General features: G+C 42.5%; 1 protein-coding gene across 5 annotated transcripts in view; it reads right to left on the bottom strand.

Moving 5' to 3' along the window:
• SIPA1L1 (signal induced proliferation associated 1 like 1) overlaps positions 1 to 22,533 on the bottom strand; it is a 233,883-nt gene that overhangs the window by 167,384 nt on the left and 43,966 nt on the right. For 4 of the 5 annotated variants that reach the window (XM_075844064.1, XM_075844065.1, XM_075844067.1 and 1 more), the window contains exon 1: positions 617 to 703. Coding sequence is in view for 1 of the 5 variants with exons in the window: in XM_075844069.1 (XP_075700184.1) it covers positions 617 to 709 (93 nt within the window). In the remaining 4 variants the exon portion in view is untranslated. Of the gene's footprint in view, positions 1 to 616; positions 710 to 22,533 lie in introns of those variants that run through there. The other variant, XM_075844069.1, reaches the window with a different exon arrangement.

The following is a 22,533-nucleotide window of genomic DNA, read 5'->3' as shown; positions in this document are numbered from 1 at the left end:
GAGGAAATGACTAAAAAACATAAAAACACAAAATCTTGAACTATAGTAAGGAAAGTAGAAACCTAGGTTAAGTCCATCTCACACCCTCTTCATTTGCCGCTAATCTATTGGATGTTTTCGGTTGTCAGTTGTTGTTTTTTTTTTGACATTTTACAAACTAGTTTCATATTTTTACAAAATAAATCTGGTACTCTCAACATCCTTAATCTCGGATCATTACTTTAGGCACCAAAAGAAAATCAAAGAAACCAGTTAACAACTCCTGTCAAACATGCATCTTCCAACCGCACAAAAAGACGGCTATGAAGATGGAAAAGTTCTCAGTATGAGCCGAGAAACAGTTGGATCACAAATAAATTCATAGGACATACACAGTGGAGAAATGGGGGATTTTCTTCTAGCCTCCACACCATGTGGTTTACTCTCTTCTTGCTCATAACACAAGTAATAAATCATCAAAAACCGCTTTCAAACTTATGTTCTTCCAACCAAGCCTATGGCAAGAAATGAATATCTTATACAATGTAATTGTATGAGAAAATAAGTGCATACATTTAGCCATCAGCCGTACGCCTGGTGCCGTTTCTTGTCCCGGACGTGAATAAAATTGGCTTACCTGCTTGAAAATTGCGTTTCTGGATATTCACTTTGATATTTGCTGTTTCTGCTTGGCATCTCAAACGTCTGCATGAAGCCCCATTACCAGACCCTAGAGAAATAAAACAGAGCCACTGGTTTATTAAATGCATCGGCTTTCCACTGCTCTTCTGCCTTCATAGCAGTAGCAAGGGTATATAGTAACTGTACTCCATCATCCCTGATCTGTATGGGCAGGACAGGTCAGCTCACATCATCACAAAATGCATTATACCATAATGTAAAGAATATTAGTGTGCCATCGGCAAAAAGCGGAGCCTGAAATATTCATAAACTGGATTAACTGAGCATATGAATGCAGCAATTTATCTAGGAGAGAACCTTAATTCAATAGGTATTAGACAGTCAGCACAACACATTGGGGCAGATTTACTAAGCTGTGTAAGTATTAAACAGCGTTAACTTAGCTCAGGCAGTCACAAGATGCACCAAATTTGTCACAGTGGTGCAAGCTGTATGATAAATTTGGTGCATCTAGCTAGACACTTTTCTCCTACTTATACCAGCTTTGACTTCATTTAATCAAGCTTAAAGGGATTGTCCACTACCAGACAACTGATGACCTATCCACTGGATAGGTCATCAGTAAATCATCAGTGCAGGGCCGACATCCAGACCGCTACCGATTAGCTGCTCCGGCTGCATGCAGGCACCGGATGTCATTGCACAGTATGCAATGTACTGATCCGGAAGGAGTTGGATCTGTACATGGCATAGCGGCCATATATAGCTGCCGCTTCACTTGAATAGGAGCAGAGTTGCAGTACAGCAGCTCGGCCGCTACGGTTTGGCCGGAGCCATCTTCTTCAGGCATGAACGTCTGGGCACGGAGGAAGACGGAGCAGCTAATCGGTGCGGGGTCCGGGTGTCAGCCCCTTTAAGAGAATTTTGAGAAATTTATTGGCCCATTTTAAGCGCCATGCTCTATGTGAAAACATCTGTTCTAAATGGAAATGTGCCAAATCGCGGCACATTTTGCGACACATTCTAGGCGCAGACACATTTGTAAATATGCCCCAATCAAAGCAATGTTATTACATGAATTTTTCCATTATTCAGTGGCACCACTAATATAAATAATGGCGCGCTACATATGCATGCTAAAAGTCTATAATACAGATACACAAATCCCAGGCACCAAGTAGCTAAAAAAAAATAAATAAAATAGAAGTATTAAAAAACATTTCATACTAGTTCACTCACGTTTGGGCTGTTTTTTTTTGTTTTTTTTTACTAGTGTTCTTTTTGCAAGGTTACTAAATAGTCAAACTGGCTGGTGGAGTGGCTCATGAAGTCTACCTTGTCCTTCCCTGGTCTGCATAAGCTCTTTCAATATTCCCTAAGTGCTATTTAAGGTTCATACACGACAAGCAATATGGCTCCCTAGTACAGGCTTTATGGGGTGCCATATGTGGGCAGATCTACATACAAAGCATCCAATGGAGCATGCTATAATTTGCATGGTGATATAAAGTTTCTGTGTGCTGCATGTAAGGAGATCTACATATGGCATACAATGGAGCATGCTACAATATTTCTCTCTAGTACGGAGCTGCATGGTTTCTGTGCGCTGCCATACAAGCTACATGGGGTGCCATATGTAGGGAGATCTACATATGGCATACAATGGAGCAGCCTACCATTTTTTTCTGACAGATTTGTATGGAATCCGATGGAAAAAAAAAACCTCTAAACATGTCGGCATACAGAGGTACAACAGAGGTCCATGCACCTACATGGGAGCTCTATAATAATACAGCGTGAGCACTATGAATAGAATGATACTTTTCTAATCTATGTTGGGATGTACAGCGGCATGATCATTTTCAGGTGTGGACACCCAACATGCTCAGTAAAATCTGTCAAGCTCACAATCTGCCCACACAAAAATAAAATAGCGGGGGGGGGGGGGGGCGGAGGAAAGCTGCCATAGAACCAGAGAGCTATAGATGTAGGCGTTGGTAGGGAAATAATCGAATAAATATTTTAACTTTTCCTGTGCTGGCAATTACAGAGAACATTTCTAGAACGGAGCTAATCTGGCCCATTAGGATACAATCATTACCTCTCTAAAAATACATGGGACGGATGGGTTTAGCTGCAGAGAAAATGGTTGTGCGGAGATTGCGAGACCATTAATAATTAATCAGGATAGTTATAAAATAGGATAGCATTATCCACAACCCTTACACAAGAGGAACAATAATCCTTCATTTAGATGGTTGTTTATATGAGCTAATTTAATCCAGTGAAAAAAATCTCAATATGATGATAAAATTCCAGTCATTGACACAAGGCCTCAATCTAACACCAGGATTTATGAGCCACTACATGGACACACGTCACGTCCCCCATCAGACTGACTCCAGATGCCTTAACTCCTAAGTCATCACCCCTATAACCTCAGTTTTATTGCCCCGGCTTATCTTAATGATGTATCACCTCATGTACTAATTGTCTTTGTGTAACATCTAAATGTTGTGCTTTTTTCTAAGTCATTCATTTGTAAACTGCCTGAAGAAGGGGCCTCTGTGCTCTGAAAGCTTGCATATAGAACTTTTATGGTTAGCCAATAAAGGTATCATACCTATTATACTTTTGTCTTTTTTGACACAAAAGTATTTAACATTTCATAATGCACCACATAAAATGAGATTATTTCAGAGAAGCACAGCATGTAAACTATAGCCTTGTTTTATTTCCACCCATTACCATTCGTGTATAGATAGTAGCGGTCATTAGGAGTCTTTCAAAGAAAAACTAAAATCTAAATGCCTTTTCTATGCCTCACAGATTAAAGCATCGCTGCCACAAACTACCAGCTGCATCTCCTGACGAAATTTGCAATCTGCAGCGGGACATGCAGCGTCCAACAGAACTGCTGAGGAAACCATATTAGGCCACCCGACGCCTCTCATGCAAAGCTCGGCATGAGTGGCCTCAAGAGTCATAGGATTACTATGTAAGCGGACCACCCTGTCCTGAGGCTGCATCTCCCGTCGCCGATTGTAAAAATTGGCTGGTAGTTTATGAAAGTGTCACTTTCCAAACTTATTTGTAATATAGTACAGCACTTACACTTGAGGCGGTTTTTAACGAGCTTTGCGGAGCGGTTTCCGCGCCAAAAAGCTCATCAAAATACTCCGTGTGAACAGGGTCTGAGGTCCAGGGGCGTAACTACAGAAGCTGCAGGGGTGGCAATGAAAATGGGGCCTATAGTCATCCCGATCACATAACAGGGAAAGTGACGCAATGACTTTGCACAATCATGTACTTACGCTAGACGGAGCCATCTCGTTGTATAAAAGTTAATTTTGTAATGTGTACGGATTTTATATAGCAGGTTAGTAGATACAGAAGTGTAAATGCATCGGAAGTTAGGTAAAGGGCCAAAGTACAACATGAACCCGGGTTCAGGACATCGAAACGTTTCCTCAATTGCTCCATTTCCCTCACCGCTATGTGCAGGAAAGGCACGTGACAACTGTTCTGGATGCATGGCACTTTTCTATGAGCCTGGTTACTTTCTCCTTGCAGAAGACTTTCTATTATCTTGAATTCTGTTTTTATTCCGCAAAACAGTAAAGTACACAAGAACAGATGACATACAAATTAGTCCAAAACCATCAAAGAGGAAACAAAACCCACCAAGCTCTACAGAGACAGATTTTACAGGGGGATTTATGGTTTACATGAGGATACGATGCCAGTTTAGATCGGCTTCAAGGATGATCATTTTCAGAGACGCTGGAAGATAACTAGACTTGTGAAAGCTTCTTCTCCCATCGGCACTTTAAAGCACGATGTTTTATAAATTATTACTAAAGAGATGTTATAGGTAGAATTGCATTCCAGATTTCACACATCCCAATTACAGTCCTTTTCAACAATACGGTGAATGGATTACTCTGGATTACGCACTTTTGTTGGTGCTGAACACAGAAACGGAGAAAAATTGATGAACCAATTTGCTCGGTAAAAGTGAATGGAGAATATATTAGTGTCAATGAATTCACAAGTGGATAGCGAATTCGAAGTCAAACCAACCGGGTACGTGAACAAAATGATGTAGGATTGTTGGGTAGACAAAATGATTATTGGACTGACTGTAAACTAGACATAGACACATTTTATACATACGCTTTTTCTGGTGCAGCGTACAGAGCGGCTATATATGAGCCGCGTAATAAAGCTCCATGGAATAGTTTCTCACTGCCGATTATACTCCACAAAGCTCATACCACGTAAACTCGTGAAGTTGCACACCATTGTAGCTTTACTTTTAGTCGCTAAAATCTAATGGCATTAGTTAAAATGGCCATACAAGATATTTGTTGGCAGATCCTGAAAAAGGAGACAAGATCCTACGCCAATGAATGAATAGCAAGGCTGTCCAAAAATTCTCCCGTCGGGGTGAGCAAAGGCTGAATGGGTTACTTTTAATCGTTTTCCTGGGGGGGGGGAAAAAGTGGAGCAAGATGTGTCTGCCAGCCGATTATCTTATACATGCCACACACTTCTACCGAAACAATATGCGCATTTGACCAAGAGGCATGCTTATAGGGGAGAACGGCTAGCCTAAATCAAAGAGTACTCATAGCTCAGTGAGGTCATTTATCCCGTTATTTCATAGACTAAATTTTCAATAACCCTTAAAAAAATGGACATATGGACTCCACCATGTGTAGAAAACAGGTACACGTTTAAAGACACTTAAAGGGAACCTGTCACAATAAACATACTGTTCTATTTGCAGGCAGAACGTTATAGAGTAGGAGGAATTGAGCAGATTGATATATAGGTTTGCAGGAAAATATTCAGGATAACTTGTAATTTATTTATATTGATTTCTGCTACCGGTTTGCTAAAGAGTCCAGTGGGCGGTCTCAACCATTGATTGACTGACTTCCCTGTATAAGTGTGAATACACAGAATCTTTACCAGCCACGGGGTAGGACCGCCCACCGGACTCATAAGCCCAGAGTCGGTATGAATTTATATAAATAACTTACAGGTGGTTGTGAATTGTTTTACACAAACTACACATCAATTTGCTGAGCTCCTCCTACTCTAGAACATGTTTGACGGGACAGGTTCTCTTTAAGGAATTCGTAAAATACGCCACACACCTACCTATTCTAATTTTAGAAGATTTGGTCTATCTTGGAATTCAGGAAAGTGGTGATATCACTCTCTCACAGTTGCGAAAATACAAGATTACGATGAAAGTTTTACGTGAAGTAAGCAGTCATTTCTGGGAAGAAAAGTAACAAAAATATTGGATATGATATGCTGCAGCCTGTGGAAGTTATAATGTGAACCTGAAGAGAACAACATGCTGCAGAACCCCCCAAGGTTACAGTAATTCTGTAACGGGAAGGGCAGTGGAGAAATCAGAGTCAGATAACGTATAGGTCAGTGTTACGCGGCTGATCGACGACCTACTCCGTGCAGCGCAAATTGTGGCATAGCGGCAGTCATCAGGCAGTCAGCCTGCAGAATATATAAAGGTGACTTTCACCACAAGATTTGCATGTGAGCATGTGGGCAAAGTAATTAACATGGAAGCACTTTCACATTAATTGGCAGAGAGCAGATGGCGGCGTTAATAAATTTGCAGAGACGATTTTTCAATCAAGTGACAGCGTTGTCAATAAGAGTTAAAGTTTACATGTCGCTTACATGCGGCGATGCCAAACAATTCTTTTTCGGGTCAAATCAATACAAATGACAATGTAGCTGAATGATAACACTAAAAACCAATGACTGAGGCACAATTCACCTTTTGATGTTATTGGATTCCTGGGGTTTATAAGAATGCTGCCAAGCATTTATACAATGAACACTGACAACGCTGTGACATGAGGCACCTTGAGATTGTGCTTGTGCCAAGTCAATACGTTAGCTAAATATTTATTCAAAAAATACCATAAAATCAATAGGAACAATGGGCATCCCTAAAGCATGAGACAACGAATCTCGGCTTTATCTTAAAACTCTCTTCCTCCCTTTGTCGCATTCAACGTAGAAATTTGGGCCTCTGCCTAATCCACCAGCACCCTTATGTAATGGGTTAGTGGAAATTAATGGTAGCATGGTGCTACTGTACTACCATAGCACTGACAGTACATCTTCACCTTGGTGTTACGTGCAGATATGGCAGCTCCATAATATAGTGTAACTTTCCCAACCGGATTATTCAAAAAATTACATTGGGGGATTAATATAGTTTAAAACTCCTCTGAGGACTCCGCAGATCAGTCCGCACACATAAGCGGTGGGCACAGGCACTTTGGTACAGTGGTTAACCTTCTCAAAAGCAACACAAGCTACATTCATAGGAACCTTTTCATCACAGGAATAAAAAGTCACTTTCCGCTATGATACGGGCACGTTTTAGCCCAGAACCTCTGATGGTTCAATTGAACCGACCTTTAAGGGGTTATCCAGTTTTAGGAAATGATCAAATCAATCTTCTAAAGCTATGACATTGACTAATTCGCTTTATCTCTGGAAAACTTTAGGTTTTGTGCCCTATGTAACCCGCTTAAATCACCATGCCCCTCCGATATCTCTCGGTCTGATCAGTTACGCTTCGTATTATCACCATGTACAGTGAAGGAAAGAAGTATTTGATCCCTTGCTGATTTTGTAAGTTTGCCCACTGTCAAAGTCATGAACAGTCTAGAATTTTTAGGCTAGGTTAATTTTACCAGTGAGAGATGGATTATATAAAAAAAAAAAAAAAAAAGAAAATCACAGTCAAAATTATATATATTTATTTGCATTGTGCACAGAGAAATAAGTATTTGATCCCCTACCAACCATTAAGAGTTCAGCCTCCTCCAGACCAGTTAAATGCTCCAAATCAACTTCGTGCCTGCATTAAAGGGAATGTGTTGCCAGCAAAACATGTTGTTTTTTTTTTAGTTAAACAATTAGTGTGTAGGTGATTAAACGTTGTTCTAATTTTTTTTATTTTTTTCGCGAGTCAGGAAATATTATAAATTGGATTCAATTTATAATATTTCCCAGCACTGGTCACTAGATGGAGCAATTCCCAAAATTGCAGCATTGCATGTGGTAAAGCAACCACATTGCTTTATGCTGCAAAATTGGGAAAAAATCCCTCGCTCTAGTGAGCTCGCAGAATCCCCCCCTCCTTTATCCTGGCTAGTGCCGGGAGAAGCGAGGGGTTTGAACGGTCTAACCTCCTACACTGTGTGTCGCCATTTTTTGAGCTAACACACAGTGTAGAAGGTTTACATACACTAGTAAACACACACTGAAACACGAACATACATAGAAATCACTTACCTGCTCCAGTCGCCGCCGCTCCCTCCGGTCCGTCCGCTCCGTCTGCTGCCGCTGCTCCATGTGCACAAGTCCGGAAGCCGCGACCGGAAGTAGTAATCTTACTGTCCGGCCGCGACTTCCGGTCCACAGGAAAATGGCGCCGGACGGCGCGCATTTCAAATTGGACTGTGTGGGAGCAGCGCATGCGCCGTTCCCACACACACGGCATACACCATAGTGGATGGAACGGTGCCCGTTCGCAGTCCCTATGGGACTGGAGCTGCCGTATTCCATGTCTGTATGTGTCGTTAATCGACACATACAGAAATGGAAAAAAAAATGGCAGCCCCCATAGGGAAGAAAAAGTGTAAAAATAGAAAAAAGTAACACACAAACACACAAATAAATATAAACGTTTTTAATAAAACCCTAACATAAAACTGATATAAAAAAAAAATAATTTGGTGACACTGTTCCTTTAAAGACATCTGTCTTAAATGGTCACCTGTATAAGGCTGGGTTCACACGACCTATTTTCAGACGTAAACGAGGCGTATTATGCCTCGTTTTACGTCTGAAAATAGGGCTACAATACGTCGGCAAACATCTGCCCAGTCATTTGAATGGGTTTGCCGACGTACTGTGCAGACGACCTGTAATTTACGCGTCGTCGTTTGACAGCTGTCAAACGACAACGCGTAAATGGACTGCCTCGGCAAAGAAGTGCAGGGCACTTCTTTGCCACGTAATTTGAGCTGTTCTTCATTGAACTCAATGAAGCACAGCTCAAGATTTACGAGCGTCTCAGACGCCTCGTAAATTACGAGGAGCAGCATTTACGCGTGAAACGAGGCAGCTGTAAACAGTCTGTCTTTTCACACGTAAATGCCTCTCATCGTGTGCACATACCCTTAAAGACTCCTGTCCACAGACTCAATGAATCAGTCTGACTCTAACCTCTACAACATGGGCAAGACCAAAGAGCTTTCTAAGGATGTCAGGGACAAGATCATAGACCTGCACAAGGCTGGAATGGGCTACAAAACTATAAGTAAGACGCTGGGTGAGAAGGAGACAACTGTTGGTGCAATAGTAAGAAAATGGAAGGCATACAAAATGACTGTCAATCGACATCGATCTGGGGCTCCATGCAAAATCTCACCTCGTGGGGTATCCTTGATCCTGAGGAAGGTGAGAGCTCAGCTGAAAACTACACGGGGGGAACTTGTTAATGATCTCAAGGCAGCTGGGACCACAGTCACCAAGAAAACCATTGGTAACACATTATGCCGTAATGGATTAAAATCCTGCAGTGCCCGCAAGGTCCCCCTGCTCAAGAAGGCACATGTACAGGCCCGTCTGAAGTTTGCAAATGAACATCTGGATGATTCTGAGAGTGATTGGGAGAAGGTGCTGTGGTCAGATGAGACTAAAATGTATCTCTTTGGCATTAACTCAACTCGCCGTGTTTGGAGGAAGAGAAATGCTGCCTATCACCCAAAGAACACCGTCCCCACTGTCAAGCATGGAGGTGGAAACATTATGTTTTGGGGGTGTTTCTCTGCTAAGGGCACAGGACTACTTCACCGCATCAATGGGAGAATGGATGGAGCCATGTACCGTCAAATCCTGAGTGACAACCTCCTTCCCTCCACCAGGACATTAAAAATGGCTCGTGGCTGGGTCTTCCAGCATGGCAGTGTCCCGAAACATACAGCCAAGGCAACAAAGGAGTGGCTCAAAAAGAAGCACATTAAGGTCATGGAGTGGCCTAGCCAGTCTCCAGATCTTAATCCCATCGAAAACTTATGGAGGGAGCTGAAGATCCGAGTTGCCAAGCGACAGCCTCGAAATCTTAATGATTTACAGATGATCTGCAAAGAGGAGTGGGCCAAAATTCCATCTAACATGTGTGCAAACCTCATCATCAACTACAAAAAACGTCTGACTGCTGTGCTTGCCAAAAAGGGTTTTGCCACCAAGTATTAAGTCTTGTTTGCCAAAGGGATCAAATACTTATTTCTCTGTGCACAATGCAAATAAATATATATAATTTAGACTATGTGATTTTCTTTTCTTTTTTTTAACCTAGCCTAAAAATTCTAGACTGTTCATGTCTTTGACAGTGGGCAAACTTACAAAATCAGCAAGGGATCAAATACTTATTTCCTTCACTGTAACTCTTTTCCAGCATTTAAAGCTACTAGTAAACAAAACATCGCTAAGGGCCTGTTCACATCACCGTTCGCTTTCCGTTCCGGGGTTCCGTCGGAGGTTTCCGTCAGGTGAACCCCGCAACGGAAAGTGAAACCACAGCTTCCGTTTCAGTCATCATTGATATCAATGGTGACGGAAACAACACTAATGGTTTCCGTTCGTCACCATTCCGGCAGGTTTCCGTTTTAACGACGGAATCAATAGCGGAGTCGACTGCGCTATTGATTCCGTCTGAAAAACTGAAATCTGCCAGAATGGTGACAAACGGAAACCATTAGCGAGGTTTCCCTCACCATTGATCTCAATGGCGACTGAAACGGAAGCTGGGGTTTTTCGATTTCACTTTCCGTTGCGGGGTTCACCTGACGGAAACCTCCGACGGAACCCCGGAACGGAAAGCGAATGGTGATGTGAATAGGCCCTAATAAGGTGAAATTTCGCTCACCTCATTCCGCCCCATAACGAAATGTCACGTGATGTGACTTTTTGTTCGCGGTTTGAAACACCCCCACAATAAAACATCACAGGTCATGTGACACTTCGTTCATGGTTTCAAACGCCAACATAACGATATGTCACAGGTCAAATGACATCTGCTCTGTTCTAATCAACTCCCCCTGATCGTCAGGAGAAAGATTAAGGCCCCATGGACACGACCGTGCCCGTAATCACTAGCAAGGCCGATCATGGACAGTCGTCCGCATTTGCGGGCCGTTCTCCCATTATAAAGTATGGAACCATGGTTCTTAAAAAGCAAAAGATGGGAAATGTCCTATCTTTTGCAGAAGGTTTCCATGGCATGGACACCTTCCCGTAAATATACGGGAAGGTGTCCGTGAACAATAGAAGTAAATGGGTTCATAATTTCGGACCGTAATTACAGAAGATTTTTATGGTCGTGTGCATGGGGCCTAAAAGGGTTATCCCACCACAAAAACGTATCACCTATGTACAGATAGTCGAGTACATCGCTCGGCTATCTCTGCCTGTCCCAGAGAATTAATGGATCAGCAGTGCGCATGCAGATCTGTTCATTCAGGGGACTAGGGACCCCTGTTCTCTCGATGGGTGGGGGTCCCAGCGATTATCACCTATCCACAGGTGATAAATGTTTAAGTTGCTGTGGTGGGATACACTCTTTAGAGCAGGGGTCTCAAGCACGCGGCCCGCGGGCCGCATGCTGCCCCTGGGGCTGTCATCTGCTGCCCGCGGGACACAGAGCCGCTAGACTCTGGAATTCCCTGACATCGCTGTCCACATATGAACAGCGATGTCTGGGGCTTCCCCAGAGCCGGAGTCTCGTGCAGAGCGCTAGTATCGGCTCTGCTCCGGGACTTTGTGGAATTCCCCAGAGCAGGAGTCCCAGTGATGTCAGTACCACAGCTGGAGTCCCAGGAAGAGCCTACTAGCGCTCTGCCCGGGACTCCAGCTCTGGGGTTGCCCCTGACATCTCTGTCCATATATGGACAGTGATGTCAGGAGCAGAGCTGGAATCCCAGGCAGAGTGCTAGAAGCGGCTCTGCTCCGGGACTCCAGCTCTGGGCAAGCCCCTGACATTACTGCGGCAGCATCCACAGAGGCCACTGCGGCAGCATCCACAGAGGGCACTGCGGCACTATCTAAAAAGGGGCTGCCCAATCTTGACATGTGTGTCTGCCAAACGCTGCCAACTGAGCCGCCGGACTGCATTTAGCGATACTTAAACTGGAAAACTGGATTGTTGAAATAAGCACGTGGAGAAATATCTCAAATTTTAAACATAGCGGTATTATTATAGTAATGCAGTATTAATTTTATAGTAATGTAGTATTATAGTAATATAGTGTTATAGTAGTTCAAATAAGTAATTTATTAATAATTTTGTGTTGTATCAAATTTGAAAGTAATGCGGCCCGTCAACTTCCCATTTTTTCTATATGCGGCCCACTTACCCTGCCGAGTTTGAGACCCCTACTTTAGAGTATGAAGTATAAACTAAAGAAAATCACTTTTGTTTTATTTGGTGGGTGACTACTTTAACGTCACCCTAGGGCAGGGTCAGCAATCTTAGGCACTCCAGTTGTTGTGAAACTACAATTCCCAGCATGCCCTAATAGCCTTTGGCTGGAATACTAAAGCCTTTGGCTGTCAGAGAATACTGGGAGTTGTCGTTTTACAACAGCTTGAGTGCCGACGGTAGCTGACCCCTAACCTAGGGTGAAAAAATGAGCCCATATTATGGTCATCTGAAAGCAGCCTAATACACGACGGTAGGGACCACTAACCCCTATACTATTTACATTAGATAATGTTTTCAAACCCAAAGAAAGCTTCGTGAAACTATACGACGTCTGCTTGTACGTTATACAACATTTGTATCCTGAATCATAGAGGAACAAATAGTTTGTACAATCTTTAAAGAGGCTCTGTCACCAGATTTTGCAACCCCTATCTGCTATTGCAGCAGATAGGCACTGCAATGTAGATAAGAGTAACGTTTTTATTTTTTAAAAACGAGCATTTTTGGCCAAGTTATGACCATTTTTGTATTTATGCAAATGAGGCTTGCAAAAGTACAAGTGGGCGTGTTTACAGTAAAAGTCCAACTGGGCGTGTATTATGTGCGTACATCGGGGCGTGTTTACTTCTTTTACTAGCTGGGCGTTCTGACAAGAAGTATCATCCACTTCTCTTCAGAACACCCAGCTTCTGGCAGCGCAGACACACAGCGTGTTCTCGAGAGATCACGCTGTGATCACTTCCTGGATGACGTCACAGCGTGATCTCTCGAGAACACACTATGTGTCTGCACTGCCAGAAGCTGGGCGTTCTGAAGAGAAGTGGATGATACTTCTCGTCAGAACGCCCAGCTAGTAAAAGAAGTAAAAACGCCCCGATGTACGCACATAATACACGCCCACTTGGACTTTTACTTTAAACACGCCCAGTTGGACTTTTGCAAGCCTCATTTGCATAAATACAAAAATGGTCATAACTTGGCCAAAAATGCTCGTTTTTAAAAAATAAAAACGTTACTGTAATCTACATTGCAGTGCCTATCTGCTGCAATAGCAGATAGGGGTTGCAAAATCTGGTGACCGAGCCTCTTTAAAGTGCAAACCATTACAATCCACAGAATTGTACCGAGACATAATATAAAACAGAAAATGAATATAGAAATCCCTATTTCAAACAAATATATTATTATGTGTAACAAATATATATTATTTTAAAGAATGTGGGTTTTTTATGCATTAGCAAGGGAAATTATAATGCAACCAAAGCTACCAACATAGTCTGTATGTAACATTGCATGGAGTATAATGAGCAATATGGTGACAGATCATGGTCTATGAGGAATATATACTGTAAGGGCTCATGCACATGGCCGTATTATGACTCAGTTTTGTATGGAGCCATATTAGGGCCTTAGATTTAATATTTTCCATATGAAAAAAAAAATTGTAGCATGATCCATCGGATGCTGTATGTACAAAGGCATTCTCCCGTAGGAGCATTGATTTTAGGGCATAATATCTCTGTACATACCGCACCCGAACGAGCCTGTACTGCAGTACACGGAGAGCTTGTGGCTCTGTACTAGGGAGTCGTATGGCCACCGTGCCCATGGCTCTGCAGCTCTTGCGATACTTCAGTGTCGGACCACAAGCCTTTGCACAGTGCCACGTCCCATAAGAACACCATGCAACAAACAATGAAATTGTTGAAAATCAACATAGCTGTGACGGAGCAGCCATAGAGCGTTGTATCTGGGGGTGCAATACTACAGCAAAAAAGGGCAACCAAAAAGTCGCAGCTTGAATTGTATGAGTCAGTTGCATAGCGTGACATGGCAATAAAACAACTAATCTAAATGTAATCCTAGAAAAATCCTACACAAAATATAACAAAAGGTGCAGCCAGGGACTAGAAAAGACCTCTACAAGTGCAGAAATAACAGATCCTCGGCTGGGTTCCTATTGAACGATCAGGTTACCTTTTCACTATGTGGAGCCCTAACAATAAATCCCACAGAGGGTACATCAGGCAAACCTAGTGTTCTCCAATCAAGCACTTACGTAAATACACACCAGCTCATTTAAAGAGCACATTCAATGACTTGGCTCTTACTCAATTTATTTACTCATTCCAATTGTCGATGGTGATTGTCTCAGAAAACAAAAACTATCTGCCGAGTCGAAGACGGTAATTGTCCTTAAAATTAATACCCAGGTCTATGAAACATACTAAGAACTTCTTTTAAGTTTTTTCATGGCGAGACCATGGCTGGATTACCTTCCGAGAAAGGAATGTTGTGGTTTTCCAACAAGCATTACAACACCGATACGGAACTTAAATATCAGACACACACCTGAAGAGGCTCATGTACTATGGCTTTAAATGTCATCAGGATCATCCTAACTGAACTAGATCATTTATTTCACGGACACTTGTAATATCATAATCAATTACATCGACGTAAGAAATGTCGACAGATGGTCATCTCTGAATTGTGAATTGGAAATATTTCCTGTGTGGGTATTTCAAGTGTTCCTACATATTTTACAATGGCTAAAATAGTCTGAATGTTAAAAAAAAAACAAAAAAAAAAAAAAAAAAACGACTGTCCGTTTTGGACAAACCGTATTTATTAGACAGGTACTCTGTAAATAAGCCGATCACAGGGTGTCCCATTGCGATCAGCTTCAATTTGCAAGGCAACGGGTGACGAATGAAAGCATTACATGGTATTACATGGCGTGCATCGAAATCAACTCTCTGTCTGTGTAACAACCACGAACATGGAGCTCTCTGCTACAGCGAAGTTATGGAGGTCCCAACTGATAACTCATAACTCAGTATGCCATAAAAATGTAGGAGTTTTCCAAACCAATCTCTTTACCAAAGGCCCTTTTACACAGGCCATTGATCGGGCAAATGAGCGTTCATATGAACGCAAACAGGGCAACGATCAGCAATTGAAAGAGCAAACGCTCATTTATTGCCCAGGGAGATGTGCTGCCGACATGATGGAAATGTATGGGGACAAAGGATTATAGTAACGATCGCTCGTCCCCATACATAACCAATATTTGCTCCTTATGAAAGGAGTAAACTAGCACCGATCATCGAGCGGTCGCATTGATCGGCGCTCATTTTCACAGTCTATATTGGCCGGTGTAAAAAGACCCTAAGAAGTATCGGTGTTTAAAACAATTAGTAGACCCCTTTATCAATTGTATCGTCTACATTCATCGGTTTAACATTTCAGATTTAGGCCTCATGCACACGACCGTATTTTTTCACACCCGTAAATACTGGCGTAAATACGGGTCCGGTGTCACACGTATTCCACCCGTTTTGCACCAGTATTTACGAACCCGTGCTCGTAAATATGGGTCCGGTGTCACACGTATTCCACCCGTATTTACGAGCACGTTTTTGGCAGCAAAATAGCACTGCACTAATCGGCAGCCCCTTCTCTCTATCAGTGCAGGATAGAGAGAAGGGACAGCCTTTTCTGTAATAAAAGTTAAAGAAATTCATACTTACCCGGCCGTTGTCTTGGTGACGCGTCCCTCTCTTCACATCCAGCCCGACATCCCTGGATGACGCGGCAGTCCATGTGACCGCTGCAGCCTGTGATTGACCTGTGATTGGCTGCAGCGGTCACATGGCCTGAAACGTCATCCAGGACGTCGGCCCGGATGTCGAGAGGGACGCGTCACCAAGGCAACGGGCGGGAGACCGGACTGGAGAAGCAGGAAGTTGTCGGTAAGTATGAACGTCTTTTATTTTTATTTTTTACAGGATAGGGGATACATGTCTTTTGTTTATGGCAGAGCGGGGAGATACCTCCCCGCTCTGCCATAGTTTTCATTGTAGTCCCGGCGGTAGTTACGCCACTGGGCTGTGGCCTGCAGACCGGGTAGTCCCCTGACCTCGCCTCACCTCGCAACGCTCCCGTAATCACGGGTGAACACACGGAGCCACCCATGATTACGGGAGCCCCATAGACTTCTATGGGATGCCCGTGCCGTTATTACGGCATGAAATAGGGCATGTTCTATCTTTTTTAATGGCACGGGTACCTTCCCGTGAGCAAACGGGAAGGTACCCGTGGCTAACAGAAGCCTATGAGCCCGTTATTGCGGGTCGTAATAACGACCCGCAATAACGGGTGTTTTTACGGTCGTGTGCATGAGGCCTTAGGGCAATGCAAAAGTTAAGAGGGATTGTTTGGTTTTAGGCCTCATGCACACGACCGTAAAAACACCCGTTATTGCGGGTCGTTATTACGACCCGCAATAACGGGCTCATAGGCTTCTGTTAGCCACGGGTACCTTCCCGTTTGCTCACGGGAAGGTACCCGTGCCGTTAAAAAAGATAGAACATGCCCTATTTCATGCCGTAATAACGGCACGGGCATCCCATAGAAGTCTATGGGGCTCCCGTAATCATGGGTGGCTGCGTGTGTTCACCCGTGATTACGGGAGCGTTGCGAGGTGAGGCGAGGTCAGGGGACTACCCGGTCTGCAGGCCACAGCCCAGTGGCGTAACTACCGCCGGGACTACAATGAAAACTATGGCAGAGCGGGGAGGTATCTCCCCGCTCTGCCATAAACAAAAGACATGTATCCCCTATCCTGTAAAAAATAAAAATAAAAGACGTTCATACTTACCGACAACTTCCTGCTTCCTCCAGTCCGGTCTCCCGCCCGTTGCCTTGGTGACGCGTCCCTCTCGACATCCGGGCCGACGTCCTGGATGACGTTTCAGGCCATGTGACCGCTGCAGCCAATCACAGGTCAATCACAGGCTGCAGCGGTCACATGGACTGCCGCGTCATCCAGGGATGTCGGGCTGGATGTGAAGAGAGGGACGCGTCACCAAGACAACGGCCGGGTAAGTATGAATTTCTTTAACTTTTATTACAGAAAAGGCTGTCCCTTCTCTCTATCCTGCACTGATAGAGAGAAGGGGCTGCCGATTAGTGCAGTGCTATTTTGCTGCCAAAAACGTGCTCGTAAATACGGGTGGAATACGTGTGACACCGGACCCATATTTACGAGCACGGGTTCGTAAATACTGGTGCAAAACGGGTGGAATACGTGTGACACCGGACCCGTATTTACGCCAGTATTTACGGGTGTGAAAAAATACGGTCGTGTGCATGAGGCCACAATCGCTTTTCAATTGGGCAATCTGAGTTAGATGAAAATGCCCCATTAGGTACTCCCCTCTATCAACTAGAGTGAATAACCGCTGCAAAGAGCAGCTTCAGTGTATCTGGCACATTCTTGCTTCTAATTAATGGGCTACACAATTAATTTGGAGCTATTTAATGCTTAAAGGGGATGTCCATGTTTAGAAAAACATGGCTTCATCACACCTGTCCATGGGTTGTGTGTGGTATTGCAGATCAGCCCCATTCACTACAAAAAAGTCGAGCTGCAATACCAAACGCGAACTATGGACATAAGTGGAGCTATTTCTGGAAGAAATTACAGAAGTGCCACGATGACGTCATCGCCCTGCTATTGTCGTTGAAAGGCGCTGATTGGCAGGGCAGAATAACATGCCCCGCTAATTAGCGCCTTTCAATAACGGAAGTGCTTGCGTCGTTGAAAGGCACTGATTGGCGGGGCAAGTCATTCTGCCCTGCAAATCAGTGTCATCGTTAGGCGCTGAATGGTCGGGCGCAGAACGTGCCTGGCCATTCAGCGCTTATGCATGTAGTGCAGGAGAGAGTGGTGGTGGCTGCGGGAGCGGCGGTCATGTCGGGGACGGTCGCGGTGGGCACCATCTCTCCCCCCCCGCTAGCTACGCTACTGACTATCAGGCATTCGTCACAGCCTACATTTAACATATACGTTGGGAGCTTTTTCTCAGGTGTATAGGTTAATCATAGGCCAAAAGCGTGATGTGCACGGAGCCTAACCCTACACAGAATGTAACATAACACAGAGAAATGAAGCTGAAAATGTCACCAAAAAATAACAAGGATTTCAAATAAAAACAATCTATGGCTGATTTGCAAACTGTACATCTACACTGCACTTACAAAGCTTTACAAAGATACACAGTTCCGAGTGCAGAATATACACAAAAAAATCGAATATATACATATTTAATCTACACACTATACAAGTCTTCCTATTATATAAACAATACAAAAGTCCAGGGGATTAGGGAAAAATTATAGACATAACATTCAAATATTCATGTGTAGCTTTTCCAAAATGTCTTATGTATGAGTGGCAGGTACCGATGCTGTGGGGGAGGGCAGGCTAAATTGTTAATAAAGTAGAGCTGTGTGGCACAGGACTGATGAGACATGCCAACCTGGCAAGCAGCCAGCTAGATTTTCCAATGTACAAGAACGGGCATGTTGGTGTACCACTTATGCCATAACGTGAAATATAGCTAAACATACAAGTTTATGGGGAGGTCAGGGGAAATAGCTGTCGGTCCACACCAATCTTAGATGCATGTCCAGCTTAAAGGGGTAATTCCACGTATACAGTTTGATGCAAAACTGCCCATATCCACCTAAATATATGATATTAATGTGTTATACTTTTTCTTTCCCATTTGGAAATTTACCATATCTAGGTTTGTAACATTTATTCTCCTATCTTTACCCCGCCCCTGAAGCTTCTGCTGTAAAATCCTTTCTCCTCCCACCATGCTGCAGCTGGAATAGTGCGGGTACTAATCCCTACTCAAACCACTACACTATTGCTTCCGGCAAAACGACGGATCCGGTGCACAACAGAGGCACCGGATCTGTCACCATTGAAATCAATGGTGATGGAAACGGAAACCCCTAGTTTCCGTCAGTTTGTGTCTGTTCAGGATCCCGTTCTGACGGAAAGCTCAGACGGAACGTCAGAACGGGAACCCAACGCAGATGTGAACGGAGCCTAACCTACAAGAGCATAATTCCTATCTGCGTGTATCAGCGGGCACACATGCTAGACAGCGCACCTTGCTACAAAGTCTTAGTGCAGAGTGAAGTGTGTGAAATTAAATATGAGGCACCTGGGTGACTCACTGGCGTCTCCAGCAGTCTATGTAACCAAGACTCACCTTTCTGTGAACTGCTACATGTCTTGGAATTGAACACACACACCATAGCAATGTATCAGTGGAAACTGCTTTTACAAGAGTGAACTATCCTTACTTGCCTGTGTACATATAAGGGGTTAACCAAATAAAATAAAACCTGCACACAATTGTATGCAATTCACATAATATACTAATGAAGTTGACGCGTGTAAATTGCCGAAACGGACATTGACTTATAATAAAAGTATATGTGCAGCCCTGGCTTTAAGTTATTCTCCACCTTTTATTATCATCTCATTTTTAGGTCCAAAGACAAGCTCTATTTTTTTTTTTTCCTAATACAGAGCTCCAATTCCCTTGCATAGACCTCGATTTAGAAGATAACATGCTGGCTGCCTGCAGCTGCCACTAGAGGGAGATAAGGAGCTTACTGCATACAAGGTTATTTTTTAGTTCAATGTATAAAGTATTCAGTAGTTCTAAGCTAGGGTGCATGCAGCCCGCATGTCATCTTTTACATTTGGATCTATGCAGGGGATTTGTAGACATTCACTTTGGAGCTTACATTAACTTCACAACTATAAGGGTATGTGCACACAACCTCTTTTCAGACATAATGGAGGCGTTTTACGCCGCGAATTACACCTGAAAAGACGGCTCCAATGCGTCGGCAAACATCTGCCCATTGCTTGTAATGGGTCTTACAATGTTCTGTGCAGACGAGCTGTCATTTTACGTGTCGCTGTCAAAATACGGCACTTAAAATGACGGCTCGTCAAAAGAAGTGCAGGACACTTCTTGGGACGTTTTTGGAGCCGTTTTCTCATAGAGTCTATTGAAAACCGCTCCAAAAACGGCCGTGAAAAAAGCGAGTTGCTCAAAAAACGTCTGAAAATCAGGAGCTGTTTTCCCTTGAAAACAGCTCCGTATTTTCAGACGTATTTTGTTAATCGTGTGATATCTAAAAGGACTAACATTGTGTTTGGCTGGGTTTACAACATTGCCACATGTCTACCAAGGAGGTTGGCACTAAACAATAATGACTTTGTGTAAGGAATATTCCACGCTGTATATCCATACTTTTTTCCAAAATTGGAATCAAACTTAAAAGTGAAGTTTAAAGGCTATGTACACCTTTGGAAACAATTTTTCTTATTTTAAATAGTTAAAAGTCTGATTAAAGCAACTTTGATTAAATTTTATTAAAAATTATTTTTACTTTTTGAGATACAGCTGCTTTGTATCCTGTATACACAGCAGCTGTATCTAGCCCTGAAACCTGTATCCGTTATGTCAGCGGCACTGACAGGTTCAGTGACGACGGGTCCTATTATCGATCAAATCTAAGTTATGAACTCAGATGTGATCGGTAACAGCTTGAACCTACCTGTCAGACAGAGACACACAGGACCTGCTGACACTGAACCCATCAGTGCCGCGGATTTGACAGATACAGGTTTCAGCGCTAGATACAGCTGCTCTGTATACAGAATACAAAGCAGCTGTATCTCAAAAAGTTACAAAATTAATTTTAAATTTAAAATGTAATTACAAAGTTGCACCAATCACACTGTTTTATTAAACAATAGTTTTCAAAAAGGTGTACATAGCCTTTAACAAATCGCTAGAAAGACGGAAGGAGCAAGTTGGCCAACGCGCCTAGAAATTTCCTACAGTCATCTAATATTTTGGGCTATTTTCTATTGGTCTAAATAGGTTCTTGCTGCTGGGCCACTAAAAATTTGGTTATTTGCCAAATCTGCTGGGCCTTTCCCTGTGCCAGTTTCACAATCAATGTTCTCAGGGAAAAATAGAGCTGCTCCCTACACCCCACGGATCCCCATGAACAACCTCTTTAGTACCTATGCCTAAGAAAATTGCAGATGTTTCGAAATCAAGAACAGGATACGAGCACATTGTATCTCTAGCAAACGTACAATTTTAATATTTTGAGAGTCCAGGTCTAGTCGCAAAAATAGCAAAGTTGAGTTTCTCCTAGATTTTAGTTATGTTGCTTTTTTTGTGTTAAACGTCCATTTAATTGAATACTAGATTATCTGTATGTACCCGGATTCTTCTATCAGTGCAACACATAAAGCAATATTCTGTTGCCATAGTGACTATAGATGTCAAATAGAAGTGACAAGCCCGCTACCAGCTCCTCGTAGAGATGCAATTACCTAGGATTGCCAAGAATGCTGAGTAAAGCTGGAGTTTTCAGATAAACGCCATCACAGATGACCGTTCTCCTGTTTGTCTATATATTTTTCTTTTCTGGCATTTCACTATGTATGTATGTATCCATGTATGTATGTATGTATGTATGTATGTATCCATCCATCTATGTATCTATGTATCCATCTATCTATGTATCCATCTATGTATCCATCCATCCATCCATCTCATCCATCTATGTATCCATCCATGTATCCATCCATCTATGTATCCATCGATCCATCTATGTATCTATCTATGTATCTATCTATGTATGTATCTATGTATCTATCTATCTATGTATCTATCTATCTATCTATGTATCTATCCATGTATCTATCTATCCATGTATCTATCTATCTATGTATCTATGTATCTATCTATGTATCTATCTATGTATCTATCTATGTATCTATCTATGTATCTATGTATGTATCTATGTATGTATCTATGTATCTATCTATGTATCTATCTATGTATCTATCTATGTATCTATGTATGTATCTATGTATGTATCTATGTATGTATCTATGTATGTATCTATGTATGTATCTATGTATGTATCTATGTATCTATGTATGTATCTATGTATGTATCTATGTATCTATCTATGTATGTATCTATGTATGTATCTATGTATCTATCTATGTATCTATCTATGTATCTATCTATGTATCTATCTATGTATCTATCTATGTATCTATCTATGTATCTATCTATGTATCTATCTATGTATCTATCTATGTATCTATCTATGTATCTATCTATGTATCTATCTATGTATCTATCTATCTGTGTTAAACCTTTAGAGTGCATCATGGTTGTTTTCTACTTGTTTCAGCTCTTCAGTTTAGAATTATCACTAAATCATCTCCTGACTTTACAAGACCACAAGAAAATAATTTTGTTTTATTAGTGTTAAAAAGTTTACAATCCTCGGCCCTTTCAAGTAGGTTCTCACGTAGCGCCCACAGAGCATCCAAAAACGGTGCCAAAATGTGGGTTTATCGCGAATTGGCAGAGTTTTGAATGGCTAATGGCTGTGTGGTTTTGCGGGTAAAATATACACGCGAACATTAACAAACAACTTGAAAACCA

This window comes from Rhinoderma darwinii, chromosome 12 (genome assembly GCF_050947455.1).
Source record: "Rhinoderma darwinii isolate aRhiDar2 chromosome 12, aRhiDar2.hap1, whole genome shotgun sequence".
Lineage (NCBI taxonomy): Eukaryota > Metazoa > Chordata > Amphibia > Anura > Rhinodermatidae > Rhinoderma > Rhinoderma darwinii.
Note: the sequence above shows the minus strand (reverse complement) of the source record. Positions and strands in the feature narration are given on the sequence as shown.